Genomic DNA, 25,007 nt, shown 5'->3' on the forward strand with positions numbered 1-25,007 from the left:
AAAAAAAAAAAATGATTACGTTATATAAGGCTGTCTTTTAATACACGTCAATGAAAAAAGCAAAACTTTCCACTTCCAACAGGATAAGAAGTATGTTTTAGGGTGTTATGTTATGAATTTCACAGCAGTTATTTAAAAATTAAATCACTAGATAAATTTTACAAAAGTTAGTATCATATTTAAATATACTCATTCACTAGTATGGTGATTTAGTTATGAATTTTTAATTATTTGTCATTCATGAGCCATTGCTAATCATTAGAGTTCATTTAGTCATCTGGTAATTTAGGGAAAATTGTGTTCTCTTTCAAAGTGCAATACAAAGAAAGACCTTTATAAAACAAGTATATATGGTCTTTTTTAAAATTGGCGATGAAGTTTATTTTTATTTATAAATTATCCGGTGAAGCTGCACAGAAATTCAACTTCTCCTCAGCCTGGTTTTTCCTTTTCAAAAGCAACCATTATTTTTGGTTTGTCTGGGAGCTTGTTTGGCTGTCTCCATCGTACATGAAAAGCAAATGCACTCCAAACTTCCACTCTACCACCTCAGCTGCCATGGGTCTGACCTGTCCCAGTCTTCTTCAGGAAGCTCTTAGGTTACAAGGTTGGTGGTGCACACCTTCCTATCCTAGGACTCGGGAGCAGATGCTGCTTCTACGTTTCTGGCCAAGCATCAGTGGATTTGCTGCCTTCTGCACTGCAAAACAATCTATTGCTGGACCAGGGCTTTGCTTCACCCACAAACTGGAAAAAGCCCCCCCAGAGCACTGACATTCTTGGGGTGACCCTCTAGGGAATGTGAAGCCCAAACTTATTGAAGGAGCTCAGTTGGCTAAATATGCTACTCTCTATGAACATTCAACAAGACAAGGCAGCCTCAGAAAGACATTAAACAGATTTAAAGGAAGGAGGGAAGAAGATACTCAACGAATTTTGGAGGTCAAGGTCTCAGGGAGGGAGAGTGCCCTCTTGGATTCCACGGGCCCCTTCACGCTGTCTCTCAGAGAACGCACACTCTTCTGGCGGTTCCTTGCAAAACGAGCCCTCTTGATCTTCCACAATGCTGCGTCACTGAGGTTAGCGACATTGGTCCTTACAGCAGTGATAGCTTTGCAAAAGGAATCAGACATTATTTTCTTTAATGGACTATGTAGCACAGCGAGTTTGAAATAATCCATCTGTGCATATTTTCAGGATTAAAATACATCTTTCGTGGACACATGAATCATTCACCTCTCATTCATGGTGAGTCTTATATAAAAACTTGTGGCTACTGCCTATCATGACTATTGCCTATGATTTTTCTGCTTAGACCGTAAGATTACATGTCTAATTTTTTTTATTATCACTGAATACATAGTTGAGTGACCCACTTTTCCCATCTATTTAGAGCTGTAGGTCATAAGCATGCAAGAATGAATTTGCAGGGTGCAGATATATCTCACGAAATTGCTCACAAACACTGTAAACATGAGAACTGAATCATTTAAGGAACACACAGTCACAAATGGTTATCATAGGTCCTCAAGGAAATGTGAAGAGTTTTGCTTTTGGAATGCCAGAAACTAGTTGATCTATGGATTACTACAGAGTTACTCAATAAATATTTAATAAACTGAGTTCATGAAGTCAGAGCATCCTCCATAATGGGAAATTAAGCTACATGTAGAGTATGGTCTGCCTAGCAGATAGTTTAAAGCAAGTTCTTTGTTTTGCTTACTTGTAGGAAAAGGAAATTCTTTGTTACAATCCAAATGTAGCTGAGCTTCCAAAGAAAGTGTCTCAAATCTGTTGACAAAGAACTCCCAGCTCAAGGCAGGAATATCTTGCTTAAGAAAATGCAGGAGTAAAAGTTTGCTCAGTATTGTGGGCCTGTCTTTAACCACAGTATCGAACTGGAAATCGAGACAGAGACACAGACCCTGGGGCAAAGGGGGGAAGAAAGTTTAGTCAGAAGTAAATATCTAAGTTACTTCAAAGCAAATACACTAAGCAAAGTCAGTGAAACAAGACAAAACCTCCTCAATCCATACATATAATGTAGAAGAATCCAATTGAAATCTTCTTTGATTGCAAGTTTGGTAGAAATAAAATGCAGGAGAGGAACTTCTCCCAATTGTACAATACATCTTGAATTTTAGTTCAGAAATCTAAACTAAATGTATGTTATTGGTTTTCGGATGTATTCATTCACTTAATCCAAATGCTCTCAAACCAATGTTTCTTTTTTCAACGTCTGTAGTTTCTATTAAAAGAAGCATACTTCCAAAGCTACATTTTAGAATACACAATATGGTTTTCTAATTCCCTTTCAATGCTAAATGCCATGGTTCTAAAAGAAAATAAACTCATTTTGTCTTCTTGGAATGTGAGTGGCACACAGAATCTTAAAAAATCAAGTTGGACTAGACTGAGCATCCATTTCTCCATTATATGACTCTGCTTACCATTCCCCCTTTCCTAAACTGAATGAAACTTAAAAACCATAATTCATCCAAGCATTCTATCAACTCATTCAATTCTCCTCTACTGAGGTCCTCCTACATCCCAGGCTCTGGGCTGGAAGACTACCTAGTCTTCTTAAGACCAACAGAGAAGGAGCATCCAGAAGACAACTGGGAATTTTTATAAGGGAGGGTGTGGGTCCACAGTCAAGATAACCACTGAATTTCTCAGATCCTGCACTTTCTTCTTGGTCTCTTTTACAGGAAGCAGTGAATAGACACAGATATAATTAAGAACATGGACTTCATTATGACTCAGAACCTGAGTCTGCTCTGCCATGTACTGCCACGTGACCCTGGGAAAGTCACCTACCCTTTCCAACCCTCGGCTTCTCTATCTGTAAAATGGGAACCCACAAGGTTATCATGGTGATTAAATGAGACAATGGATGATGAGACACTTAATACACTGTCCTGGACAGGCAGTATCTGTTTGACAAATTTTAGCTCTTGCCGTTATTATTAGTTTTAATTATAATGATATAGTAATAAACAGGGTGCCAATGTGGGAAATCAGGAGATCAGTACTTTGGAGGTTCTAGCCTCTCGGTTCTTCCACTAACTCACTCTGTGTCCTTTGGAGAGTCACATTATCTCTCTGAGACTTGGTTTCTTCAATTATAAAATAAAGGTGCCAAATAAAATAAATAAGCAACTCTCTCTAGGTCTCATATTTCATGTTCCTTTGACTTTCATTTTGGAAGGCATATTTGCCTTCTCAGTTCTTGCTTTGATTTATACTATAATTCATCGCAGAGATGATTTCTCTTAGTATCTAGCCTCTAATGACAAAAGCTCCCAGCCTAGGAGCCAGCTAAATAGTATAAGATAAACCAGCCCAGTTCAAAAATCTGCCACCCAGAAAGAGTTACACAATTACTGTCTCTGTCAAAAGTGGTATCACCATATGGACAAAGACTGCAAAGAAAGTACTAAGAAATAAAAACAAGAGGTCTTTAATAAGGTGTGTTTCTGGATGTTTTTCCCCATTTAAAAGTTCCCACTGTTCTTGCTGTCCTCATCATCAGTACTGTATGTGTTTAGCAGAGCAGAACACCATCCGCGGAGCAGACAACACACATCGGAGGGACGTCACCTGCAATGCTGGCCTCTTTATGGTGTCAAGCAGGAGACCGGCCCTGGTAGCCACTGCTGGGTTGACGTCCTCCACAGCTGTCAGAAAGCAGCAAAAGGCATGTGCCAAGGAGTACTTCAGCAGGTGGTTTTTGGTCACTGAGTGAATATCCAAAAATCTACAAATTACAGCCACTTTTTCCACTGCAGTGTAAAAGGCAGAGGACAAAAAAACGGGACACTTATTTAGACAAGAATTGAACCCACAAAGAAAAAGTCAACTCTGGGGCTCCCACACCCTGTTTTGAGAAACCAAAAGGAAATTCTAATGCCACCTTCTTGAATGTTCCATTTCATCTGTGTGAAAGAGACTGTTTCTACCTAGTGCAGTACTTTTCTGCTGGGCAGCCTTGATTTAACAGTGGGTTGCCTTTTTTTTATGTTCTTCCTCATTGTTTAATTCAAACCACACTTCAAACTATGCCTCCATGCTCATTTCCTTGTCCATTCCATAGGCCCTTCTGTGGACCACACAGGGAGACAGGAGGTGCCCACCAGACCTGGCTTTAGATTCTGGATCCCCCTACTGCACTCTTAGTATGTCATGATGTGAAGTGACAACAAACAGACTTCCTAGGGCTAGGGCAGCCATATATTTTTTATATGCAATAGGTGCATGCTTACTTGATAGGATTTCTTTTTTTATTAAATTTTTTTTAAAGATTTTACTCATTTGAGAGAGAGAGCAAGTGAGAGAAAGAGCACAAGCATGGGAACGGGTGGAGGGAGAGAGAGAAGCAGACTCCCCACCAAGCAGGGAGCCCAATATGGGGCTCGATCCCAGGACCTTGAGATCATGACCTGAGCCAAAAGCAGATTCTTAACTGACTGAGCCACCCAGGCGCCCCATAATTAAATTTTTTAAAAAAATTTTACTTATTTATTTGACAGAGAGTGAATGAGAGAGAGAAAGAGCACGAGCAGGGAGAAGGGCAGAGGGAAGAGCAGACTCCCTGCTGAGCAGGGAGCCCAACTCAGGGCTGGATCCCAGGACCCTGGGATTATGACCTGAGCCGAAAGCAGATGCTTAACTGACTGAACCACCTAGGTGTCGCTAATTAAGTTTTTTATTTTAATTCCAGTATAGTTAACATGCAGTGTTATATTAGATTCATGTGTATAATATAGTGATTCAACAATTCCATACATTACTCAGTGTTCATCATGGCAGGTGTGCACATTAATCCCCATCACCTATTTCACCCATCCCCCAACAACTCTGTAAGTCAGTCAGAGACGGATTTGTAATTATTCTGCAAATCTATGTTAAATGATTCCAGGTACTCTTAAAACATGGCTTTATAAAAAGTTAAAGTAGCTAGTGAAGTAATACAGTCCCATGAAAATAAAACATCTCAGTACTTCGCTTAAGCTATTCCAGCAACCTAGAATATTCTTTCCGTTCCTCTCTGCTTATTGATGTTCTATCATCCTTAAAGAATCTGCTGCTGAAATTCTACCTGTTCTGTAAAAGTCTACTCTGACCTAGAGTGGCCCTTCAGTCCCATGAACTCCTGCAAAAATACTACTCATTTACATCCTGTTCATTTACATAAGACATTTGTATGCTCATATATAGCTATATGACATATCTTCTTTTGTGGTCTTGAATTATATTTATAGTTTTAATTTCTTAACCTCCTACATGTTCATATTTGGTTTCATCAATTAAATGAGTATCTTCTTGAGAGGAGGCATCTGCTCTTATAGTTCCTTTTATTGGTCCCATAGTGCCTAGTACATATACTATTTCACTTATTTTCACTTATTCACCAATTCACTTATTTTAAAAATATATACTTAAAAATATATTTATAGATATTTAAAATATATACTTAAGATATATATGTATATATACACATATATATATGTATATGTACATATACATATAGGTATACATACACATGTATAGACATATACATATATATACATGTGTCTGTATGTATGTGTGTGTGTGTGTGTATATATATATATATATATATAAAACTAAGAAACTACCCTAGATACTTGAAGGAGGATGGAAGTAAGTGGAAAAATGAATTGTTATGGACTCCATGTTTGTGTTCCTTTCCCCCACATAATATCCGTATGTTGAAGCCCTAACCCCCATTGTGATGGCATTCAGAGGTGGGGCCTTTGGGAGATAATTAGGTTTAAATGAAGTCATGAGGTAGGACCCCCCATGATGGGACTTGTATCCTTATAAGAAGAGGAAGGGAACCAGAGCTCTCTAACTTTCTCTCTGCCATGTGGGGACACAGAGAGGAGGCAGTCATCTACAAGACAGAAAGAACGCCCTCACTAAGGAACCATATGTTCCTTGATCTCAGACTTCCCAGCATCCAGAACTGTGAAAAAATAAATGTCTGTTGTTTAAGCCCCCCAGCCTGTGGTATTCTGTTATAACCTGAGCAACCTACGCACACTAATATATGAATCATCCCCAAGTCTTGGCTTAAAAGTCAAGTCGACTAAAGAAATAAGACAGGTACGGCTATAACTGAAACATAATCTAAAGAGCTACAGATACCACTGATGAGGTGCAAATAAAATGCCAAGGAGACCAAGGGACAAAGAAATAATTTTCCACTGAGGGAACCAAAAAGGTGGAACTCACTGGTGGCATTGGAAGGTGGATCGGGTGGAGGTGGTCTGTGAATGGACCTTGAAGCGAAGAGGATTTCAGATGGAGAGCAGAGTAGCCAAGACAAGGGTGAGGGAAGCAGGAAGCAATGGGAAAGTTGCGAAGGAATGTCAGAAAGAAGAGCGGGAAATGAGGCTGCAAACACTCGCAGTTAGACCTGGAGAGGCTTTGACTATCTGTGTAAGGACTTTGAACTTTATTCTCCATGCTTTTTTGAATGGAAAAGTGACATCATCAGAGCTGGGATTCAGAAAAATCTAATCCTTAAACTGGAATGAAAGAGCATAAATATTCATCTGCTTTATTTGTGTTTAAATAGTTGTAAAATGTTGCTAATACCAGGTGGCCCAGGGCCAGGAAGTGTTACTCTAATTGTCTGCAATATCAGTTGTTATCCTATAAACCAGCCCCAGGGGTTCCTGGGGCATTAAAAAGTAAGAACTCTTTGAGGTGGCCACATATTAGTGAATGTGTAGTAGTTAACTGACCTAATGGAACTTCCATTTCTTTGCCAAATTTTGGAGACTTTGAAACACACAGAACCATTCTGATAAGGCACACCATGGCACTGAGGGCCCTGCTTGCTGCTCCCAAGAACGGGAGTCCTAGCAGATTGGGGTGACAGTGAAGGCAGCCGATGTGAGGCTAAGAGAACATGTCCAGGTTCCTTCCTTACCATATTCCTCTGAGAACTTGCCATTCTAAGCACCAGGAAATCATACCAATCACGGCCCCAGACTTCATCCCTGATACTTCAGTGGAAAGGGGCTAACAGCAGAGATTCTCAAACTTCACTGAATTACCTGGATACCTTGTTAAAAACATCCATTCCTGGCCTTACCCCCTAAGATTCTAATTCAGTAGGTCTAGGAATGGGGCCCAACTGCGTGTTTAAGGAACATTCCCAGTTACTTTGATACAAGTAACCTATTGTATCATGTCGTATTACATATTATATTGACTACATAATATCTGTATCATGTTGACTGTATAATTTATCATTCAAGCCAGGATCCATTTGGGAGTAAACAAGCAGACAATTAATAAATACACCTGGACAACAGGCATAAACTAGGACTATCCTAGGCAAACCTGAACAGGGTCATCCTACCTGAGGACCACTCAGCAAAATACTATTATAAAGGAAGCTCAGTTAAGTCGAACCACTAAAGAACACCATCAAGGAAGGCAGTACTCTTTAAAAAGAAAGGAGGATTTTGGCTCAGGTCATGATCTCAGGGTCATGAGATCAAGCCTTGCATCAGGCTCTGTGCTCAGGGAAGAGTCTGCTTGAGATTCTCTCTCTCCCTCCCCGTGTCTCCCCACTTGTGTGCATGCTCTCCCTCTCTCCCTCTAAATGAATAAATAAATACATAAATAAAATCTTCAAAAGAAAATTTAAAAAGAAAGGAGGGTCAACAAGAGACGTCATGACTGGACATCTGGTTTACCTTGTGGCCCCCCCCCCAGAGAATTTTTAAGCTAATACAGAGGTACCTGCTTCAAACCTCATCTTCCAGTCTTTGCTGTTGAAATTGCCATTTATGATTGTCCAGAAGATGTCAGCACCATGAGGAAGTGACAAAGCATGGAGAAGCAGAGGAACCGCCAATGAAGACAGTTGGGAGAACTCGGATTTGACGACTCTCCACAGGCTGAGGGAGCAATAAGCAAAGTGGTTACAGCTACGATAACTTTTCTAGAAAACAAACACAATTACCTCAGTTTATGGGAAATGTAGTTAACAGGCAGCCGGTAAGGATGCTTTTGGTGAAATTATAGTCATCCACCTCTGATAAATCTTTCCTAATCTGTTCTGTTCAATTTTTTTAAAGAAATTACTTTTATGTAACAGCATAGACAAATAACACTTAATACTACACTTTAACATAAAAAATAAAAATTATTTATTAGAAATTCCCATATATAAATGAGCAATGACTTAAAAATATACAAAATTGATTATTAGTTCTGTTAAGATGGTGGGGTGAAGAGTGATTTTTTTTTTAATTTTCTTTTAGTGAATATCTGGAGAGCTTTGCCTGCCCAGCAGCCTTTCCTCTTTATTCTAGCAAAGAACAACTCTATTTCTATTAAGAACAGCCTCTCCACCAACTAGCAGGGCTGTCAGTCAAGGTCCTCCCCTTCCTTATCGTAAGAGTGAACACAAAACCCAGGCTGATCAAGGTAGTTGAAGGAAGCAAACCGCACACAGCACTGCTAGAAAACCGCCCCGGTGACAAAAAAGCCTGGATTTCACCAGTCCCCTATGGCTTTCCCATTTCTCTACAGCAGCCTTGTTTGAAATCAGGAAGAAATCAGGAAGATAGTGTCCTTTTCCCCAGATCCCTACATTGTTCATCATGGCTTTTGTGTCAGAGTGGTACTTTGAGGAAAAACCTGGGCTATGTAGCCCAAAGGCTGAGCCAGAGATTCCACAGCACCAGTAATCTCTTTGGCCTGGGTAAATGTCCTGTAGAAACTGCGTTTGTTTGTTTGTTTGCTTGTTTGTTTGTTTAGAGAGTGGGGGGAAGGGCAGAGGGACAGAGAGAGACAATGTCAAGCAGGCTCTATGCTCAGTGAGGAGCCAGACTCGGGGCTCGATCTCAAGACCCTGAGATCATGACCTGAGCCGAAATCAAGAGTTGGACACTCAACCAACTCAGCCACCCTGGCACCCCCTTTAGAGGCTGCTTTAACAACAAAAGTTGGCCTACTTAGTAGTCCCACTCCCACGGAATGAACAGAGCTTCTGCCTAACTCCCAGCCCTACTCCTTCATGGTTTTTGCCTGGACTTGGTCATCCATCTCTTCAGATCAGTCCTACTCTGCCCCATATCCAGGTCAGCCAGGTCTACCCTTCCACCAGCTCCTCCCGTTCCACCTGTAGAATTCCCATTTTATCATGAGGAAACTTCTGGAGACTCTCCACTTTTCCCATTCTATGCTTCTGTACTGGGTTGAACAGTGTCCCCATCCAAAATATTCCCAATCATGACTAAGATTTCTTTTCCCTCCTTTCCATACTCTTCTCCCAAACATCAATCCTCTTCTGATTTCATTTGCCTCCCATGTTAGACTGGATCTCAACCATTTCCTCACTCCAAAATTTCTCGTCCCCCTGACTTCCACCATAATCAAATCACAAATCCCTACTCCTGAATAAACCCACACTGCCCCTCCACTCTCAGACCCCAGAACAACTTGGTCCTACTAATTCCTACTAACTTGGTCCACCACAAACTGGTACTAGCTAAGTTCAGCTTGATGCTGAAGCTGGCCATTCTTCGATTACTTCTTGTCGACACCCTACTGCTTTCCTCTGTGAGCTTATTCCATACTTTTTTCCATGTTCCTTGAGCTCCCAACCTAATCTCTATCCTCCTACCTCTCAGGAAAAGACATCAGGACACACTACTCTTAAGGTTCAGTAATGAGCTCCCCTTGACACTTCATTTCTCTTTTCCCCAAAATATATCTCCTTTCAAAGAAAAGAGCATCCTTCCTCTCTTCCACCCACCCTTCATTCTTGATCACATATTCTTGCCTTCCAGGACCTAGTTCTACCAGCTACTCCTCTTTCTCTGATCCCTTGCACTGACCATAAATATTTTCAGATCTTTATCCTAAAAATCCTTGACATCCACTCCTCTTCCCCTCTAAATATCTGATCTCTCCCTTACTTTTCTAATAAACTTCTCAGAAGAAAGTTCTGTGTTATACCTTGACATTCCCAAAGCCCTTGCAACATGCTCTTTACGCTCCCTTAAATGTGGGTGGTCCCTAAGGGTCTCTCCTTCTCCATACTTACGCTATTAAAGTACAACTCTGACCCTGTTTATTGTTTCAAGATCTTCCATAGGTCTCCAAACATCATTAAGTGAAGTCCCTATCTTTGAGGCCCTTTACACTTGGGCCCCACCCTACTTCTCTAGCTTCATTTTCCATTACTCCCCTAAGATCATCCCATGCAGCAAAAAATAAAACCTTGGTATCACCTAAGTATGCCCTACTTACTTCTTGTCCCTCCCTTCTAACTCTGCCATCTTTACTCTTGACATTCTCACTTTCAACAAAATGTTCTGCCCATCTCAAATGTCCACCTGTTAAAATTTTATCATCCTCTCAATGCTCATCCCAATGGTATCTGCTCCTGAGACCTTCTCTAGTAATCCAGAAATGACCTCTCCCACCTCCGAACTATACAAAACAGTCATCCATCACACATCCCTCGGATTGACAATGACTCACGTATACACAGGGTGACCAAGTATCTTAGTTTATCCAAGACCTTGGTCTACATTATACTAATTATTTGAGGTTATTATGAAGATCACCCCTTCTTTACTCTCAAAAGTTAACAATGTGAAGAATAAATTATGTGGTCACCTTCCGTATAAATAGCATTCACCCCCTTCCAAACTAGATTGCAAATTCCCAAAGTGCCTAGAATAATAACATACATAGCAAACCCCCAATAATATCTGTTGAATGAATGAATGAACAAAGGAACAAAATGAGTGAAAAGACAGATAGAGCCTCAAGTCTGTTTTGTCACCAAGTTAACCTAAGCCAACCTCTTCTTTCTTCTCATCACCTCATCCTCTTACATTTAAACGAGGATAATATTTTTCTGACTTACTTCTAGGAAGACTCTAACAGTTATTTTAAGTCATTGTCTTCTCAGGAAGAAAAACTCTATATAAATCCAGGGCAATATTTTATTATTTTTCTCAAAATACTTCAGCAGTCTCTAAAAATACTTTATCAGACAAAAATGTGGAGAGATTTTTGATGTCTATTAGCAGTTTTATTTCAAGTAAGAAATTGAGTAAGTCTTTCGTATTAATATTGTACTAGATGATACTATGTAAATAGTGACTTAGTACCTGTTGACATTTTCCTAGGGGACACTATACTCTTAAGCCACCCAACAACTGATGACCAAATAACCCTTATTTTGCTTTTTCTATTTCTACAGTGTCTAGCAAAGAAAATTACTATTCCTCATGTTGACATACTTAAACATGAGACTCAGTAAAAGAAATAAAAGTTATTCCCATAGGCGATTCGGCTGTCCTGGCTAAGAGAAATGGCCCAAATGAGTTGGTAAATCTTGTCCTAACTTTGATTTTCACAGCTAAAGCCTAAAATATAAACAACAACAACAGCAACAAAAATCTGCTAGGAAGACATACCTTGCAATCAACATATGATCCTGAATGTAGGCTAAAAATTGAGGATGATCTTTTCTAGCAATGTATAAACACTCTCCATGTAGACAGAGAATCTTCAGGCAATTGAGCATATTAAAAAGAATGTCTGGCTCTTCAAACTTCGCCATTTCCTACGCAAAGAACCACATGGTTACTACTGAGTTGATCTAAAATAGCAATGCTACCACATCAAACATTTAAATATCTCAAAAAATATACCTGGAAAATGGTGTATATTAGTCTCAAAGTTACTGGAAGCTGTTGGTAGCAAAACTTTCTCTCAGTGTCATTCTTTATTGCTGGGAAGAAATAATTACATGAAGGTTAGCATAGCTCCTCCTTTTTCCCACCACTCATGACCTGATCAAGACCATAAAACCAAGAGGACTGAAAATAAATATATGATATATTAAAAGGCATTTTGTGTAATGTTTTTATTTGCTCTCCAAGGTGGCATATAGCCCTTCTATGATGCCCATGCAGGAAACCTTCTAGATTCAGGGCTCTCAAATTCCATGTAGCCCACCATATATATTCAGATGTCCTTGGCTCCCTGAAGCAAACCCTATGCTCCCAAGGGCAGCGAGTTCTGCTGCCACCTGGAAGGGCCTGGTGCCCAGCTAGGTACGCCTTCCTTACTGAAAGGGAGAGAAGAAGGTTTTAAGGAGATATATTCAAGTTGTATTAGCACCTAAGGAGAAATTTACCCCATGGACTCATGCCAAAGGGAGTACCTGAAAGAAGTTAGGCATATTCAAATCAGAACAATTACTCGGCTTTAATCTTCTTGTGAGTCTCTCTAATACCTTTGCCCCTACAGGTGGGATGGCAGTATATGGTACCTGAGGCACACTAGAGAAAAGAATTCACAAGTTAGCCAGATGTAGACACTAGTGTAAAACGTTTTCAAATCACCATTCTAAGTTTTGGCAATCCCTGGAACCAGAGACAATGGGAGTCAAACTCTCTTGGTGTATATATTAAACAGTTCATTGGTGATCTTCCGCTTTCATGTATTTTAAACACTTGTTACCAGCCCTCGAATCTATTTTTTCTAGTGTGAGGGTTTTAAAAGTATTTTTAGTGGAGGATATATCTGACAGCTATCAAGAAATAGGTGCCAGGCCACAAAATGCAGAAACAGGAAATAGCCTGAAAGGAAGGAGGAATCACAGAACACGTGTCGATTGAACACGTTTGCTCTGACAGAGGAGTTCAAGACCACGGCCTGAAGGCCCACAGAGCAGAAGCAGGACTGGGCTCAGAGCAGCAGGGAAGGCTGGTCTTGGAGGAAAATTAAGGGAGGCTTCCCTGAGGAGACAATTTATAACTGTGACCTGCAAGACAGTGGGGAATAAAAGCAGGAAAGTAGACCAGAGGCTGTGACAGGAGCCCGAAGAAGTGTTTGAGGGAGACGAACAGAGCAAACGTTTAAGCAAGAAAAAGAGTCATTCATAAAAAGAAATTGCTTAATTTTAACCACTGTTCATATAAAATGTTATGAATAAATAAAAGAAGAAGAAGATAGCAGGAAGGGAAAAATGAAGGGGGGGAAATCGGAGGGGGAGATGAACCATGAGAGACTATGGACTCTGAGAAACAAACAGAGGGTTCTAGAGGGGAGATGGGTGGGGGGATGGGTTATCCTGGTGATGGGTGTTAAAGAGGGCACATTCTGCATGGAGCACTGGGGGTTATACGCAATGAATCATGGAACACTACATCAAAAACCAATGATGTAATGTACGGTGATTAGCATAACACAATAAAAAAAAAAGAATTAAATAAATAAAAGTGCCAGTTAAGTGATTTGTGTGCCATGTTGGGTTTAAAAGATATATTTGTATACAAAGAGTACAGGTTATTGGATCCTAAGTGACATCCTTGCATCCTTTAGGCATTAATGCCTGACAGAAAGAAGCCCTAGGCCCAGGTTTCAGGACACCCGGGTTCTAGTCTCAATCCTGGATTGATATCTGGATTTCTAATTCCCAGATCTCTGCCCCAGATATACCCAGAATTGGGGGTGGTGGGTGGAGTCATTCATTCTGCGTTTCAACTCCTCAGACGATCCTGATGCTCCATCAGGGCCGCACGTAAGCCTAAAGCATAAATTAGGAATGAGGACTACAAGCTATATGACCACGGACAGTTTTCACCCACCTGGGATGTATTTTCCTCATCTGCAAAGTGAGAAGGCTGAATTAGATCAGCAGGTTTCCAAGTTTTTTCCTATGGACGATTTTGTTTAAAGAAACTCACTTAGAACTCCAACGTATGAAATAGAGCAGGTCAGCACACTCAGGGTAAAGCAGGGTGGGCAGCCTGGGCTGCTCATTAGGACTTGCCCCTGTCTCCCCACCATTTGCCACTCCAAATAAGGAAGGTCCAAAGGAAACAACATAGAGTGTGTACAACTCCAAGGACATGCTGAGAGCCAATGAAATAGGTCATCTCAGGTGTTCTTTCAATTTCTAGGTTTCCGTGGTTCTAAACAGAGTGATCCGAGATATTCATACTCAGCTGATCATGTGTACAATTCATGCAGAAGCAGTTAGTTCTGACCAAGCATTTCATACTAATGAGACTAATGTCTCATTCAGACCTTGGTCTGAATGAGACACCCCCAGGGCTATAACGGACCTCACACAAAAGTCACTTAACAATGTTTGCTGTTCCCTGAAGGAATGACAGAAAGCCCATGATTCCCAAACTTTGGTTCTGGGGGTGGGCCACCTGGTTCAGGGTAGTGGAAGCAGGAAGATGAAAAATGAGTCATATTTACTCCAGGTCCTGTACAAATTCCCAAAGTGCCACAGTGCAGATCTGGAAATCAAGCTTTCCCCAAGGCACATGGGGTCACATGGCAAATTCCCCAAACTCCTTCAGACCGTGAAGAGCTAGAGTATGATTCCAAGCCTGCCTGCCATTCTGCAGTCCCCAGTTAGCCCACACATAGCCTGCAAGCAAACTAGAAAGAGGCCATCCTTCCTCTAGCTCTGTGCGAAGCCAACCAGCCTTGGAGCACAAAGTGCTCCAGAGTCCTGGTCAAGCCCCTGGGTCACAGAAGCTGCATGAGCTCAAGTTCCATCGGCTCTATCCCAAAACACTCTGCCATGGCCAAATGCCCTAAGTGGCTGTTGAGAGTGAAAGCACCCTCCGCTCAGTCATCCAGCCTTGGTTCATAGCTGCTTCTCCATGAGAACCTGCTACACCGTAAGTAGGAAGGTACTGCTCACATGGTGGGTTCTGTTGATAAGAAGTTTGAATTCTAACACCTGCTGCCAAGAAAGCAGCTCAGTGACCTTTGCTCTACTTGAAACACATCCTGGATCTGTTCACTTCATGACCTGAGAGGAAATGGTTCATTTGCACCAGTCTCCACTAGAGAAGCCAAGCCTAAACTTGCCTAAGTCGACAGTAATCTTAAAAAAACAGGGTTCTGAACATCAGAACTGTGCTAACTGGGGTATGCCAGAGTTCACCTACCAGCATGTTCCGTGGGCTCGGTGCAATCACCTGGGTTCTCCCCATGCTTGGATGCTGGATTCTCCTCCTCCTCACCTTCAGGGCCTATAATAAACTCTGGTCTGGAAGAAAGGAGGCTATCCTCAAGGCTGTCTGTGGGCTCCTGAAACAAAGAGAACAAGCAGCCAGGTGAGCAGCCCGCTGGGGATGTAAAGAATGGTTTTGCTCAGTTCCACAAAGATCCACTGAGTGCCTGCTGTGTCCCAGCCCTGTGCTGAGCCCTGAAGGACAAAGACACCTGCCTCAGAACAAATGTGAGCTCACTTCCATAATAATTAAAGGGACTCTGGATCAGCTGTTACTAAAACAATTTCATTCCCTTGAAATAAATATGGAAAAATCTCAAAAACATTAAATCGTCCTAGGCCCACTTTCCCTGTGATCATGTCCCACTCACCAAGTGATCCCAATCCGTGCACATTTTGTTCAGTAACAGTACTTAACTGGCAGGGAATAATACGGGGTTCATAGCAATAACTTAAGATACACACACTGGTAGTCCTGGAGACGTCAAATTTTTAGGAGCAAGAAATCGCTATAACATGCGTTAAAGAAAGCTAGGTATGGCAAGCCAAGCGTCCCTCGACACATGAACAGAGAGACAAGATGTGTTACATACATGCAGTAAAACATGAGTCAGCCTTACAAAGGAAGGAAGTCTGACACCTGCTATGTGAGTGAACCTTTAGGACACGGTGCTAAGTGAAACAAGCCAGTCATAAAAAGGACAATTATTGCATGATTCCAGATATATGAGGTCACTACCGTAGACAAATTCAAAGATGCCGAAAGTAGAATGGAGCTGTCCAGCAGCTCAGGGGAGGGGGGAACCAGGAGGTTCTTGTTTAGTGGGTACAGAATTTCAGTTTTGCAAGATGACAAAGTTCTGGAGATGGGCTGCACCACGTGACTATACTAAACACGATACATTTATGGACAATACATGTCAGATATAATACATATGTATAAAACCAGCAGCAGAAATAGGTGAAATTGGGAAGCACTGGTTATGGCTGCCATTTAAAATATCCATCTCCAGTTAAGCTCCAATTCCAGCCTTTTTCTTTCCTTCAAGTACCACTTCAAATATCCTCTTCTAAAAATCATACTCTTTTAGCTAACACTTTAGCCAGTACACGTTTTTTTCAAGAATTATTTGACAGCCAGCTCAACACTGATGGAGTGCCAGAGGGACACCCACAAGAAAACCAGTGCTTAGCATGGAGGATACGAGGGCCCTGAAGAATATCTCTGCCAACTTCACAGTTTTGCGAAGCCTGACTCTGTCCCTAGGTCACTCATGAGCAAGGCACTAAATCAAATTCTAAAGTGAGTTTCATGAAATTCGCTACGATAAAAAGTTCCCTGCTGTGTACTGACTCTTCGATAACCCACGGGGCTAGAATCATCCTCCCAGGTGGCAGGGACTGGTGTCGCCCATCCTGTCCCCAGCCTGTCCCAGGAAGAGAACTGAAGAGCGAAGGGGGCTGACCCACACAGTGGAGACCACCCAGAAGTTTGGAATGTTCTACGGCATAGCCCTCTTTTATTGATGAGCATCTCTCCCATAAACCTTTGGGAGAGGAAAACAGAATTCTTCAGCTTCACTTCCAAATGTGTTATTTTCAGCCCATGACAAGTGTCCAAAGCATCATGCACATGGGAGATTGTTTTGATGGTTCAGTTTCTCTATACTTATGCTTCCTTCTCTCCCTGTTTCCCGGGATGGTGCTGGGAAAACGGACACAATACAGAAAGCCTGCTGGGGACAGGGCAGGGGTCAGGGCATCTGCCTCCATCCTCTTCACCCTCTCACTCCCTCCCTGAAACAGAAGTCTGTACTTGGCACAGCCACATCCTCAGCTGATTCTGTTCTTAAGCCACACGCTACTGGAATCCATGGTTACTCTCATCCCCAATGGCACAGAGGACCCTCCATCTCAGGATCCCCAGGCACATTTCAGTCTTATATTTTTCCTCTCTTCTCCTGACATGATCAGCTACTCCTTCCTTTTCTAAACTGCCTCCTCCCTTGGTTTTGGAGTTCTTGCTCTCCCTTGGTTTTTCCCGTGGGTCTCTGGCCTCTTCTCAATTCATTTCTAAGTCTTCAGTTTCCCTGTTTTCCCTCTTAAGAGCTGGTCCTTCCCAGAATACTAGCCATGGCGAGCTAGCATTTCTCTTCTCATTCCACACATCCCAGCACAATATGCTGGCAGCTCCAAACTTTTATTTGACCTTCCTCCAAAAAATCAGATCCACATAGCTGACGGGGCATGACAACCCCCACCTGGATATCTAAAAGGCATCTCAACCTGCTATGTCTGACTGTGCCTGCATCATACCCACTCCTACCAAAAAAATCACTTCTACTACTGTAATGCTCTTCTATAAATAGCAATGTTGTCAGCTCCCAAGCCAGAAAACATGGGTTTGCCCTCCACTTTTCCATACCTCAATGCCAGCTAAACACCAACCGCAGCTGACTGTCTTGCCTAAAAATCCGCCAGGCCTGCCCCTTCTCTGATTCCCACCACCATTGCCTTAATTCAGACTTCCCCATTTCCTGAGTGACCACATTAGCCTTCTTGACTAGATGCCTGTCCCCAGGGTCCAAATCCTCCAAATCCTCTTTTCTCCAATTCATCAAATTGCATCACCACCCTGATTAAATTCTTCAGGATCCCCCATTCACCAAGACAAAACCCAAACTTCTGAGTCTGGCAGACAGAGCCCTTAATGAATGGGAAAATAAGACGAAGTCTGTCTTGCTTGACCCAGGTTTCACTGTCTTCCCATCCTGCTCACTGCGCTAGCAACATTCAACTGCTTCCAGTTTCCTGAGCGTATCATTCCCTGCTTTCCCCTGGATCACTTACACAGAGAGTTTTCTGGGTCTCCAAAGTTCTTTTCCCCTCCGCCTTCATTTCACTAACTCCATTCCTTCAAATATGAGCCCAGGAGCTCTCTCCTTCCCATCACACCTCCAAGCTGGATCTGCAGTCCCTCTTCTGCCCCCATTGCTCCCTTGCCCAGATCTCTCCCATCACACTCATCACGTTAACAGTTTTTCATTTACTTAAACATCTCCCTGATTAGACGCTAAGCATCTTGATTTTAATTTGTTTTTACATCATCCAGGACTATGACTGTTTTGTAGTGAAGTTACCCAATGCTGAAAGACCACAGTCCAGGGAGGTTACTTTGCAACATGTAGGACAAGTGAGTTTAGTAGGCAGAAAGGTATTTAAAAACTGAAGAAGGGTGCCTGGGTGGCTCAGTCGTTAAGCGTCTGCCTTCGGCTCAGGTCATGATCCCAGGGTCCTGGGATCGAGTCCCACATCGGGCTCCCTGCTCGGCGGGAAGCCTGCTTCTCCCCCTCCCACTCCCCCTGCTTGTGTTCCTGCTCTCGCTATCTCTCTCTCTGTCAAATAAATAAATAAAATCTTAAAAAAAAATAAAAATAAAAATAAAAACTGAAGAAACACTTTACTGCATGTATGTTATACCTCAAGAAAATTTTTTTAAGAAGTCACTTTCTACTTATGGGGCACCTGGGTGGTTCAGTCGGGTAAGCAGCTAACTTTGGCTCAGGTCATGATCTCCAGGTCCTGGGATTGAGCCCTGCGTTGGGCTCTGCACTCAACAGGATTCTGTTTCTCCCTCTCCCTCTGCCCTTCTCCCCCTGCTCGTACTTCCTCTCTCAAATAAACAAAATCTTGAAAAAAAAAAAAGTCACTTTTGGGCGCCTGGGTGGCTCAGATAGTTAAGCGTCTGCCTTCGGCTCAGGTCATGATCCCAGGGTCCTGGGATCGAGTCCCGCATCGGGCTTCCCGCTCCTTGGGAGCCTACTTCTCCCTCTGTTTCTCTCTGTCTCTCATGAATAAATAAATAAAATCTTTAAAAAAAAAAAAGTCACTTTCTACTTAGATAAACATTAGGGGAAAGGAAAATAGAGAAGATAGCAAACACTGGCCCAAATAATTCAGATTCACCTCCCTTTGATGGCGTGAGGGTTTTTGGTGATATGTGTTATGTGTCTTAAATGAAAACTGGCTAAAAAGGGAATGAATAATGTATGGAGTAGCTAATGTGTGCCATATAGTAGTTGTTCCCTACTGAAACCATTTTCTTGGAAAGCAGAAAATACAATGAAGCCTTTACTTGTTGTTGATGAAGTCAATGGGTTTTACAAACTGGAGTTACCTAGGAATTCTTGATATCTGTCTCCAATCTACTTACTTGATATTTGATATGTACATTTTGTAGTATTCACTGCTATCTGAACTTTGTAATAAAAGTTATTTCAAGAATACCATCAATGGCACATGCACCCCAATGTTTATAGCAGCAATGTCCACGATAGTCAAACTATGGAAAGAGCCTAGATGTCCATCAACGGTTGAATGGATAAAGAAGATGTGGTATATATATCCAATGGAGCCATCAAAAAAATGAAATCTTGCCATTTGCAACGACGTGGATGGAACTAGAGGGTATTATGCTAGGTGAAATAAGTCAATCAGAGAAAGACAAGTATCATATGATCTCACTGATATGAGGAGTTTGAGAAATAAGACAGAGGATCATAGGGGAAGGGAAGGAAAAATGAAACAAGATGAAACCAGACAGGGAGACAAACCATAAGAGACTCTTAATCTCAGGAAACAAACTGAGGGTTGCTGGAGTGGAGGGGGATGGGAGGGATGGGGTGGCTGGGTGATGGACATTGGGGAGGCTATGTATTATGGTGAGCGCTGTGAATTGCATAAGACTGATGAATCACAGACCTGTACCCATGAAACAAATAATACATTATATGTTAATTTAAAAAAATAAAAAGGCATTTAAAAAAATGAATACCATCAATGCTTTGTATTTATGAAAATTATATGAATGGATGTGCCACAACCCTAACTCAAGACTCAAGAATTCTGTATAATGTAGCTCCAGCTCATATCCCTTTCTAGGAGCATTAGTTGGTAGAGGGAACAGGAAAACTTTCTTTTTAACAGTCTCACATATAACCCAGCATGGAGCATACAATGATATTGGAGGAAGACCCCATTATACCAGGTACTACAGTCATTATCACTATCAGATATGGGTCATCTCATTTCTTTGACTTCTTACCACCAGCCGGCTTTCTTCTTTAGGAGCCAGTCTCTCCAGGAGTTCACAAGCAAGCTGATAGCAGAGAATACTAGATTGGCATAAGTTACACTCAATTGCTTTTTCGTCCTTCTGGCAGGTGTGGGAACCCCCCCAGGGGGCTTGGAAGACATTGTTTATAATGGAAATAATGTCCTTTGATAAGCTGTGCTCTAAACCCATCGTGATCCCATCATCTTGTAACTCCATCTGAAAGACATCAAAATGAAGGCCAAAAAAAAAAGAGAGAGAGAGAGAGAAAAGAAAAGAAGAAGGAATTTGGTCCTTTTTCCAATATTCCATTGGTATTCTAATTGGGGATAATTTTACTCTCTGACAACAACATTAAGTTATTTAAAGATAATAAGGATTATATACCATGAATATATATTATTTTCCACAGATTTTTTTAAAAGAATATAAACACAACACAAACAATGGGAATTATTTTTAAAATCACATAGGACATTTAAAAGAGAGTTGTTTGTTAAACTTATCACTTTGTGAGATTTTACACATTTAAAAAATGGTACTCCTCACCCAGTGTCCAGATCTTGGTTTCTAAATACCATTATCCATTACCCTCTAAGAGGAACCAGGGCTCCTTGGAGAAATGGCTGATTTCAAGGTTGGGGCTAGGAAAATATAAAATGAGCCTGGAACATCTTGTGTCATGCCAGAAATTAAGGAAGTGTTCAAAGAATGATAAGGATTATGTCAAAAGAACACAGAAGCCAGCCTGAAGGGACTCCTACTGGTCAAATATGGGACAATACGAGCATCAGAATAAAAATAATCATAGTAATAGATTTTAACTCACTGAATAAAATAAGAATTCATGAATACCTGCAGGTATAAGAAGATAAATAAATAAATATAGAGACAGGAGAGAAGGGAAACTGTTCCTTCAGTAGAATACCAACTAATAAATTAAAAGATAATGGAATTAGGAAATTATCACTTGATAACCATCATCACAATAATTGATCCAGGCATGAATCAGCCCTGGATGCTAAAACTAGTACATAAAAGTCTAACGAGAACAGGAAATCTCAGCCTGCCAGTTACTTATTAATTACAAAGGGGGAAATAGTGATTTTAGAGTAGAGAAATCTAGTAGAAATCACCTTAACCAAGTTATCACCAGTAAGGCAACATTATCATGTCATGTGCCTCCCAATATGATGCACTGAAAAGGATATAACATCACATCAGGGGCGTTACTGACAAAAAATGCTTAACCCAAATAGATCCGTAACATAGGACAAACTCAAATTGAGAGAAATTCTACAAAATAATTGGACTGCACTCTTCAAAAATGTCAAGAACATGAAAGATGAACAAAGCCTAAAGAACTGCTCTGGATTAAAGAAGACTAATGAGACAGGACAAATATTTGCAACAAGTGATGCTAGACTGTGTCCTAGATCTATACTATACATACTATACGATACGATACGATACTATATAGATATATACTATATACTATACTATAAAAATATAATTATTATGTCAATTTAAAAAGTGATTAATTTCTGTGGGTCAGACAATAGATAATAGTATTACAACAATATTAATTTCCTGATTTTGATTGATTTCCTGATTTTGTGCTTGGTCATATAAGAGAATGTCCTTATTTTTCAGGAAATACATTCTGAAGTGTTGAAGGACAAAGGGGCATCATATTGGCAACTTACCCTCACACGTTTATTTTTAAAATTCTATAATTCATAAATACATATACAGATTGAGAGAGAGAGAAAGAAATATGGTATTATCTGGACAATCTAGGGGAGGAGTATTTGGGAATTCTTTGTACATATCTTGCAACTTGTCTACAAGTTTGAAATTATTTCAGAATAAAAAGTTAAGAAATGTTCTCCTGATCAAAGACTTTTATACTTCTCTTCTGAAATTACCTTCAAAAATTGATTCATGGAATATATTTAAATCAGCCCATCACTATAGAGCTGTACTTTGCTCCTCCCAACAATAGCATTACTCAGTTAGCTTACCAAATCTGTTCAACAGAATCAATTCTAATGATGCTAGAGTGTTTCTAAAATTCACATCCATTCTCATATGTCAACATCATGGCAGATATTCATACAGTATTTTTCAGACTCTTTAGGGAATCCTGAAAGGAGTTTGCAAAATGTCTTGAGTGATGTTGCATCATTTCATAAGTATGAAGATGTCCAACACATAGCAAGAATCACTATACAACGCTTTCCCTTATTCTTCACCTCGAAACTAAAGAAAGCTCATGCTTCAGCTACCTGCTTCAGGAGAAGATCAAACATGAGGATGAAACAATTTAGATTCATTTCATCATCTTCACAATCAAAGTCAATAGTCCTTCCTCCTGGGTGTCCAAAATTCTTGAAAGGGCTACGAAATGGACTACGCATAGGACTCCGAAATGGACTCTGGAAAGGACTATGAAATGGACTCAGCATATTGTGCTGAACTCGCCGGCCAGGATCAGAGGCAACACTCACCTAGAAGAAAGAACATCAACACACATAAGTGAACTCACAGAAGCCAAAATGGCTAGATAAAATATCTGGGTCTTATGGAAGGTATTTCCAGCTGTCACACTGATTTCCTTCCTTAGTGAGTAGCATTAGTACTTCCAAATAGTATCGATCTTCTCAAAATATAAAAATAAGAAATAAAATCACTGACATTAGGGCTCATGTCTAAAAAATAAATAAATAAATAAAATAAAATCATCCGAACTTTGTGACTAATTGTCAGGTGAATAAAACATCAGCACACTGAAGAATGAAGGTAGCTGTCTTTGACATTATATTGTTCATCCCATCCACATTTCCAATTAAACTAAATTAAACTACCTAAAAACCATAACCTGAAAAATGAGACCTTACAAAAATAAAATATTATAAGATGAGTTTTAGAATCATAAGCACAAAATCTGTTTAATGTGACTGGTTAAAGAAGAAAGGCATCTGGATATTATAATTATTAAACTACCACGGGTAAACAATATATGTCAAACCTATTGAACTGGTTATTGTCTAATTGCCCAATTCAAGTCCCTCACTGCCCTTCTCTGCCCTGCTCTATGCCCAAGGATGCCAAGGAGAGAGTCTCTCCTGGCTTTCTTGCTAGCTGGCTTCCAGTTGGGTTGAGTCCATGGGAGGCACCAGCAGAAGCCCTGCAGTTGAAGAAGAGAAAGGTGGAAGTATATGTCCCACCCCCTGCCTGCTTTGATGCTACATCCTTGGCAGTCTCTCTATCACTCTTCCAGCCTGCCCTTCCTTAATATTTCAGCTCTCGATGGGCTCCAGGAACTCTTTCCCTGGTTCCTTCAGCCCTGGGGGCATAATGGCTGCCTACTGAGCTGTTACTGGCGTCTAGGTGCCTCACCAACACTTACTGCTCCCTTATCCTTCCCCATAACTCTATAGGCAGAATCTCCAGGAACGTCTCTCCATTTGAACCATCTGGGATAAATTCTGTAGCAGGACAATGACTGACATATCTGTACTGTATATCACTCTGAAATCATATTTTCTCTCTTAAAAGTATCTCTAACAACCAGCAAGTTCCTTGAACACCATATTTAAGTTAAAAAAAAAAAAAGAGTACCCCATCAAGAACCAGAATACCTGGATATCGACAGTGTTCTCTATGGCAAATCACTTCAGCCCACTGAACCTCAGGTTAAGTATTGATAAAAATGAGGATAATGAGTTCTTCTCCAGCTGCCTCACACCATTCTGTGATACTGTTCATTGTGAACACACTGCACAGTAGAAGGCACCAACTAAGTCACATAATATTAAAGGTTAGAGAAGAAAGAAACAAAATATAAATGCTTGCCAGCTGGTTCCTATGAGGCAGATGAGAAAAGAAGTAATGATTAAAATCAAAAGAAAGCACTGGATGCAAACTATGATCCCATGATTTTGACATACTTCCTAATCCATAGATATCAGGTAGGAATGACAGTAGGAAAAATGGTACGGAGAGGCTGACAAGGGCAAGTTGAGAATAGTCCCTGCCTACCATCACAGGACAGTGAACCTGTCCAGAACTGATCCTTATTTGGGAAAGTCAGCACATCAACAGAAGCTCTACCAGGTGCTCCACAGAAAAATGATCAAACAGTCTCAATAATTTTCCTACACTTTGGGCCAGACTATGTTGACTTTTCTCATTCACAAAGGTACAAAGGGGTCCCAAAAATTGAGCTCAGTTGGTCCATAGTGACAGCATCACTCACAGTCACCATCAGACAATTGATCACATCTCCTCGAAACACTATAGAACAAAACATCCCAACTTCTCATCCCCAAAGTGAAGCGCTCATCTACCAAATGGCTGGTAAAGAATTCTGATTCACCAGGTGACCAAAAAAGAAAAAGGAATAATATCTCAAAGCTAACTCTTTTTGTTTTCATCAAGGGTGAGAGACAGCTAATAGGTATGTGCAGGGAAAAACTCAACAATTTATTGACCACAGATTATATGAACATAGATCAATGTTTTCTATGATTTAATGTATTTAAAAGATTAACAGAGTGAGATGGGATGAAAGAGCATTTTCAGAGAAGTTTATTATGATGCTACTTTTGGAGCCCGCAGAATTGACAAAAGCTTAATAAGTAAGACAAAAACAGTTGTGGCGATAATTACCCTTCGACCTGCAAGGTTCCCTGCCAGTTCACTGACTCTTGATTTTCTTTGATTTGCCAGTTCTTTAACAGAATTAACTCCATCAGAAAACATACTTATCAATAGTTGAAGTGGAACCATGATGTCTAACTCCGATAACACCTGGGGAAAAAAAGGCATATATCC

General features: G+C 40.8%; 1 protein-coding gene across 10 annotated transcripts in view; it reads right to left on the minus strand.

Moving 5' to 3' along the window:
* The window catches only part of UNC79 (unc-79 subunit of NALCN channel complex), a 240,667-nt gene that overhangs the window by 97,691 nt on the left and 117,969 nt on the right, over window positions 1-25,007 (minus strand). For all 10 annotated transcript variants that reach the window (XM_081830011.1, XM_081830016.1, XM_081830010.1 and 7 more), the window contains 10 exons: window positions 24,843-24,983; window positions 22,457-22,678; window positions 20,160-20,387; window positions 14,991-15,132; window positions 11,721-11,800; window positions 11,484-11,632; window positions 7,783-7,940; window positions 3,604-3,785; window positions 1,724-1,925; window positions 932-1,111 (listed from right to left, as the gene is read on the minus strand). In XM_081830011.1, the coding sequence (XP_081686137.1) occupies window positions 932-1,111; window positions 1,724-1,925; window positions 3,604-3,785; window positions 7,783-7,940; window positions 11,484-11,632; window positions 11,721-11,800; window positions 14,991-15,132; window positions 20,160-20,387; window positions 22,457-22,678; window positions 24,843-24,983 (1,684 nt within the window). The remainder of the gene's footprint in view (window positions 1-931; window positions 1,112-1,723; window positions 1,926-3,603; window positions 3,786-7,782; window positions 7,941-11,483; window positions 11,633-11,720; window positions 11,801-14,990; window positions 15,133-20,159; window positions 20,388-22,456; window positions 22,679-24,842; window positions 24,984-25,007) is intronic.

The sequence above is a fragment of the Leptonychotes weddellii genome, chromosome 9 (assembly GCF_054177405.1).
Source record: "Leptonychotes weddellii isolate Sample4059 chromosome 9, ASM5417740v2, whole genome shotgun sequence".
Lineage (NCBI taxonomy): Eukaryota > Metazoa > Chordata > Mammalia > Carnivora > Phocidae > Leptonychotes > Leptonychotes weddellii.